The following is a 7,685-nucleotide window of genomic DNA, read 5'->3' as shown; positions in this document are numbered from 1 at the left end:
TATATATATTTCTATATATATATATATATATATATATATAACCTTTATACATGATATTAGGAAAACTTGTATGTTAAAAAACAATCAATTTAACACAAGAATAAGAAACCCTATAACACGAGTGTTTTCGAAGTACTGACCTTCTTTATCATAGGAAAATCTTTTAAAAGCGCTCGGGTTATAGAATTTCGTATTTTTATCGATAAACCTATACTTTACTTCATTATGAAAGCATGTGGTGAGAGGAATCATAACACTTCAAACTTTTCAAGCACTTTTTTTTTTTTCTTTTTGGCAAAGACATTTTTATCTTTCTCATTGACAAAGCAATGGGAAATATATCAGTTAAATCCGTGTACTTCTCTGTAATTGTAAAAGTGTTTGTTTGGAATTAAGCACAAAGCTACGCAAAATATAAATGGCATTTAGCTAAAATTTAATACCCAAATACTTATAACATAAAAAAACCCAATATTGCAATAATACTCCTATAGAGCATATTTAAGAAGGCCTAATATTTTTCACTAACAGTTCCTACTCACCTGAATGGTTCTGCACCCCAACCAGCAACAGCGGTGAAAGCTCTGGTAGCGAAATCTCTAGCAGGATTTAGGGCAGCCATGCAGTTGGCACCATAGCACATAGCCAATGCACATATCATGAAACCAAGAGCGATGGCAGCGCCCCAGAGCGGAAACTTGACGTTACGCTCGTCGACGACTGCCAACACAGTAAACATTAGGATACCGGTCCCTACAATCTTTTAAACAAAAATTACAGATTATTGAACAGTGAAATACACAAGAAAGAAAATTCGTGATTTATATATCATGTATATGGAGTAAAAGTTTTGTATTAGTAGTCTGAATTGCGTAGAATAAAGATATTAATCGCATAGTTTTTTCTTTTTCTCAATATGACCTTCAGAGTTCATGGTCTTTTTGATACTTATGACTCACTTGCTTGAAACAGTTTGACGCATTCTTTTAAAGTATGGCACATTTCTCTACATTTCCTCAAATATATCACACACTTTAACTTACTCTAATGAGGGAACATCAACTTTTTTAATAACTAGTATAAAAAATAAAATTGCTAGAGTTAGACTAAGACATTTCAATTTTATTCAAAGTTATTACGATATGTGAAAGTGTAGTGGTTAAAAGAATACACATGTAATTTTTATAAATTCCATTGATTTAAAATTATTTCAACATTACAAGTAAACATTACTTACAGAAACAAATTATGGAAACTCAATCGTATGAAACACGTTTTTTTTTTTCTTACTAAAATATAAACAAAATAGTTTGTTATAAGAGGAAAGGTTATGTCTGGAGGAAAAGGAAAATTAATAACCTTAGTCTTGAACATTCTTAAGGCTGGCTGATGATATACAGATATTGGTTTTGATTTTTTTAGAATTAAAAGTAAAAGTTTTTTTTCTTCTTTTAAGCGTTTAAGATGATATTTATAATATGAAATAAATATTTTCAAATTTCTCTAAAGTTAAATTGTTGACTATATTTTAAGTCACATTCAACAGATTATAAATACATCTAAATTGCGAGAATAAAGTAAGTGTAGTAACTTATCATTCGCGTTTGTTTGTTTTTTTATAATCGAAATTGTATTTCTATCTCGTAACTATGGCCAAACTACTAAGTTCCCCCCCCCCCCGTCCCTAATTTTGAACTAAGAGGAATACAACCAATCATCAGAATTCCACCATCCACCATTCACGCCTAGGGATTGAGCGTCACTCTTATACAGCAACCACAGATTAAAGCGCAGTGAACATTTTGTGGTATCTCACAGATTCGAACTCTGCTCGTCAGCTTCAAAATCTGGATCTCTACCACATACATGGGCAATTCGCGTCGTTAAATGAGACTCACAGGTTGAATCTTATTGTCTTTGAATGGTTTAGTGGTTTGCATTCCAGGCTGAGGATTACAAGATTAAAGGCGCGATATGCTGTTTAACACGCTTCGCACTTTGAGCTATGGAGGCATTATAACTGTGACAGTGAATCCACCTGTTTGATTAAGAGTAGGTGATGGGTGCTGCTAACTGGTTGACCTACTTCTGATCAGCAAGAATAAATTAAGGATGGCTATGTCTCAACCGTATGGGTCTCTAACTTGTAGTTTAGCCTATGTGTCCCACATGGCGCTGTTATGGTTGAAAATGCCGAATACCAGATATCAAAATCGTGTTAAATACTTATTATCAATGCTTCACAAATTTAATATGAAGTCATTAGGATAAAAATCTGATACCATGGACGAACTGGCATTTAATCACCTCACAACGAGGTAGGACATAAGTAGATGTTGAAACAATTTTGATCAACCGACAGGATAAATTGTATTTGCACATATATGATCAAGCTCACCTGGTCCAAGAAGCAATTAGCAGTGGACACATACTCCTTAGGATAGGTAGCCCAGATGTAGGCCGAACCAGTTTCACCCAGGATTGCCCTGTTTCCACCATCATACCAGTTAAGAGCGTCTGTTAAATAGAACAAGTACGAATTTTAATTTATTTAAAAATGGAAATACACATGTGAAATAGATGAGGTTTACCACGTTCATAAAAAGAAAAGGAAAGTTATTTACTGAAGTGAAAGAAAAAATATGCAACATTTTACTTCTTTTAAGAAGTTTGTATGTTCTGAAATCCCATTACATCATACTTACACTTTAATTTAAAATTGGAGCTGTTTTAATAACTTTTGAATATCATTTATCGATCTATGAATATGGAAGTAAAATTTACAGAAAGATAACTTTATGTAAAATCTGGTAAGAAATAGTCTAATACAATAAAAAGTTACTATATTGTCTCATGATATCCAGAAAAATGACGTCAGAACAATAAGTTAACATATTTCTATGGTATAAGGGTATGAATATATATATATATATATATTACATATAGTTTGATATGATTTAGTATACGCCACTGCTTTTTTCACAATTTGGAGGTTAAATTTTATTTTTATCCCTTTGCATCAATATGTTTATCATTATCCATCTTTATAAAAAACAGATCGCGAACATTGAATAACGTGATATAAGGGCAAGGTTGAGTTGCAAGGTTGCAATGAAAAGAGTATTGATATCAAAGCTTTAATTCTATGTAACATCTAAGTTAAAATATTATAAAAAACTTTATAATTTAATCAACATGAATATGCTAAACACGCCGAGCTTGTTTTAATCACTTTTAGATAACAATGGTGTTGGCAACGTGAGCTGATTGTGGTACTTCTTATTGTCTGAAATTCACGGGATTCATGAATCTCCTGATTATAGGATTTCATGAGCTTATTGTGGTACTTCTTATTGTCTGAACTTCGTGGGATTCATGAATATCTTTATGATAGGATTTTTTGATATGATATTTAGTAGTCTTCAACTCTCAACATAGTTTTGAATCGTTTTAAATTGTAGTCTTATCTAATGCGAAAAACAATTCTATATTGACCTCTTTTGCTTATATTGCATTATGCACCACAGAAATGTAATACGCTTGGTTAGTGTTGTAATGTTTTTTTTGTTGTTTTTTTTTGTTGTTTTTTTTTTTTGCTAAGTTAAGTAGAAAATGATATAATGTTAGAATACAGTGAACACTGATATGTTCTGAATAGTTAATAGTGATTATTTATAATAACTCTAGTAACCAAATCCAATGTAAATAAAGCAGCTTTACAAACAAGGAAAAGAGAGAGAAAAGGATGTTAGTAGTAGTGTTTAAGAGTAAGTACAAATGTATGTGAAATGTAATATTTTGAATACAGTAAAGTTACATAATATATATATATACCAAAAACACCTGCAGACTGTTATCAAAGACAGAATATTGTACATGTGTTTGTAGCATAAAAGAAGTTTAAATTTAAGTTAAAATACATTAATTAATACAATATGTAATTGGTGCATGTAACTAAACGTGTTACATATTGTATAATTATAAAATTTCATGTTGAGACCAAAAAGTGAATTTCCTATTTCCGCATAATCTTTTCCTGTCATTATGTCTTCTTGTTGTGGGATTTATTAAATTTCGTTCAGAAACTTGGAAGTTGAATTAGTTACATGCATGTGATATCTTTTAGGTTGGTTTGTAAATCTTCCTATTCTGACTTGGCTTATGTCCTCTAAGCATTCAACATAAAGTAGTTGATTAATAGCAGACTTTGACATGTTTAACTGAAACACTTTTCGTAATCCAGTAAGACATTTTAATGGTTATATGAGAATGTTTCATACTTAACACCTTTTGCAGGAGTATGAGTTGTTCAACCGTGATATTAATATCTTTCTTAGTTAAACCTGGTTTGGTTTGTTTTGAATTTTGCGCAAAGCTACACGAAGGCTATCTGCGCTAGCCATCCATAATTAAGCAGTGTAAGACAAGAAGGAAGGCAGCTAGTCATCACCACCCACCGCCAACCCTTGGGCTACTCTTTTACCAACGAATAGTGGGATTGACCGTCACATTATAACGCCCCCAAGGCTGAAAGGGCGAGCATGTTTGGTGGGACGGAGATTCGAACCCACGACCCGCAGATCGCGAGTCGAGCGTCCTAATCACCTGGCCGGGCCAGTTAAACCTGTTCTACTTAAATAAAATTCTAAGCAGTTTAAATAACTCAGTATGCTGTTGTTTCATTTACTTACGCAATATGTATTATTGCGCCATCTGGCGTCACAACAGAAACCTTGCTACATTCGTAATATTACTTGAAATAACCAGACAGACATGAAAACGAACGTCTAGTACTTGAGATGGGAGGTTAAAGAAATGAATAATTCTAAAGTTTATACTATCTCAGGTGTCATTACCGTATTTATAATTCTATATCAGGTGCTGTATGATCCTTTGTTTAGTGACTGGTATCTCTGAGCGTTCTGTTGTGGCAAATGAGTAGGAAATAGCTTCACAACAGTACTGCAGTTTTCGCACGTGAACAAATCAAAGTTCAACTAACATATCCCGCTTAAGTTTCTTGTTCTCACGGTTATGAGCAAATTACAAAAGTTTATGGTCTCATTTATGTTTACATGCTGGATTTGTCTGCAAACTTTCTACATGTCGTGGTAAGCAAGTTCGAACATTATACTTTATACTAAAAATCTTTATTGGGATGAAAGTAAAAACAACCTTAATTGAAAAATGTTGTCAATTTCCCGTAATGTTTTGTTAAAAATTCAATGTATATTAATCAATTTATATTCTTTTGCACGATCACTAGAATGCTGGTTTTGAACACTGGGGCCCAAAATAAACAAGTTTACCTATGTAATTGAAGTATATGATTGCTGAAGCCACAAAAGCTCCCAGATGTTGAGCGACCAAGTACACTGGCACTTTCCTCCACGGAAACTTTCCTAGAGTTGCAAATGCTACGGTAACCGCAGGGTTGATGTGGCCACCTGTTATGAGTGGAAGAAGTAAGTGATAAGTTTAAGTATCAATCTATATAATAATACATATATAGTTGCCCATATTTAAAGAGAACAGACTGTTGGAAACTTAGACTGTATTCAAGTTATATTCACTGAAGTGCTCCAAGATATGTATTTTAAAGAGTAAAGAAATATAAACCCAACTGATTCACTTTAAGATTGAATTCAGAGACCAACAGCTTTGTAACTTTCTATCTGTGTTTTTCGTTCAGTTTAAATTTTCAACTAATTATTAATTTATTTAATAACATAACAAAAACATGAAAATGAGATTTCGGAAATTGGCATACAAGTCAGCTCAGTTTCGTATGGTAGTGAAATTAACATGATTATCCAAGCAGTGTTCAGTTATACACATTTCAGTCAACTAATTAGGCTTAGACCAGATTTCACAGTCTGATGTCAACTATTATTTCAACTATTATTTTTTAAAATATTTAGATTATTCAAACCCTATACCTGTCATGTGATTTACAGGACATAATGTTAAAGCACCTGAATATCCCATGTGATTCACAGGACATAATGCTAAAGCGCCAGAATATCACATGTGATACCCAGCTACATTTATTTGATATTCAGCTGATGCTCGTGGTGGCAATAGGAACCGGTTATTTTAGTTCAACATAAGAGGTCAGAAGAGAACTTCATATGAGCGTCACGTGTGACGCTCGAAACGCATGTAAATGATGATAGATTAAGTTACTTTCCATAAAAACCATTAAATGAACTAAAGCAGGAAAAGAGTTAGGTTTTAATTTATTTTTAAGGTGACATAATATACAAATTACCATCATTCTTGAAATTCTCCTGTAATTAGTATATTAACTATCTTCATTTTCGTAGACAAACCTGAAACTCCCATAGCAGTAGCCAGACCCATCATCACTCCAACACCCCATCCGAAAACAACAGCAAACACATCACTGACACCTCTTTTTTCAAGGACAGTCTGTGCGAAAGCAGCATCACCAAACAACTACAAAAAATATATTAGATATTTACTGTTATATTTTGTGTGATATCAACTTTAATTCTATAATGTAACCTTATGATGCCGATTATTATTTTGTCACTCCATTCTCATTAATCAACCAAAAATTAAACAATTTCTAAGAAATATTCGTTACATATATTTATTATATTCGTTTTGAAATTTATATATATATAAATAAAACATTTTTTCCAAATGTTTAAGTTATAGATATAAGTCAACGGCTTGAATCACTCTTTTTTACTGAGCGCTGCACTGACGAATAATAAACTGTTACAAATACATGATATTCTTATTACACAGGCCTGCGATGGTTTTATTATCTTGATATTTTTACATGTTCTACAGAAATTCCTGTATGCTGAATGCGAAAATGATATCCATTTTTTTTATCATGTACAGATTTTTCACAAAACGTCATATCTACTTTTACATAAATGAATAATTTTCATTGAAATCGGGTCACATTTTGTTATCCTTAAAATGTTGACAACCATTGGCTATAGATTTCTCTAGACCAATCGCGACGTGAGAGTATTATCGATCGTTCTGGAACCCAGACATAATAATAAAAAAATTTCATTGTGGTAAACGAAATAATAATTGGATATAAGTAAGAGTTTTTTTTTCTTCAACATTTGTAAAAAATCTTTACGTGATAGAAAACATTTAATTAAAACCAAAACAACTTTAATGAAGTTTAAGTTCGCAGACCTATGTTATTAAACTACTCACTGCTTGTTAATTTCATGTTCATGCTACATAAGCTTAAGTAAGCATTTCTCATGCAATTTGTGTAACTTTACAGCCAACGTTGTAAATAAGCTAATCTCTTAAGTACAAAGTCTGTTAATGATTTAGTTACAAGTGTGTTCACAGCTACGTTGCTAAGCAACTAGTCTCACAGATGTACCTTTCCAGCTGTAGATAGTATGGCTTTCAAAACATCATGTGCGATTGAAAATTCAAAGATAACGAAAAAGATATTTACTGATAGATTAAAGTCGAAGGTATAGTCTGAAAGACATAAGTATTATATTAAAACTCTTTATTGAAAATATGCTGTTAAATTAATAATGGCTGGAGACGGCTTAAATGGATAATGAAGAAAAACTTTAATATAAGTTTAACATGACAGCAAATGTACAACGTTTCGACAAGGTTTTGTCATTTGATGATGACAAAACCTTGTTGAAACGTTGTACATTTGC

The 7,685-nt window shown here is 32.3% G+C and overlaps 1 protein-coding gene across 1 annotated transcript in view; it reads right to left on the bottom strand.

Moving 5' to 3' along the window:
• Positions 1-7,685, bottom strand: part of LOC106459113 (aquaporin-9-like) — a 29,344-nt gene that overhangs the window by 5,316 nt on the left and 16,343 nt on the right. The window contains exons 2-5 of the mRNA XM_013918700.2: positions 6,333-6,459; positions 5,310-5,447; positions 2,399-2,517; positions 543-760 (exon numbers count right to left, since the gene is read on the bottom strand). Coding sequence (XP_013774154.1) covers positions 543-760; positions 2,399-2,517; positions 5,310-5,447; positions 6,333-6,459 — 602 coding nt within the window. The remainder of the gene's footprint in view (positions 1-542; positions 761-2,398; positions 2,518-5,309; positions 5,448-6,332; positions 6,460-7,685) is intronic.

This window comes from Limulus polyphemus, unplaced genomic scaffold (genome assembly GCF_000517525.1).
Source record: "Limulus polyphemus unplaced genomic scaffold, Limulus_polyphemus-2.1.2 Scaffold560, whole genome shotgun sequence".
In the NCBI taxonomy this organism is placed as follows: Eukaryota; Metazoa; Arthropoda; class Merostomata; order Xiphosura; family Limulidae; genus Limulus; species Limulus polyphemus.
The sequence above is the reverse complement of the archived record's forward strand: the minus strand, read 5'-3'. Positions and strand labels throughout refer to the sequence as shown.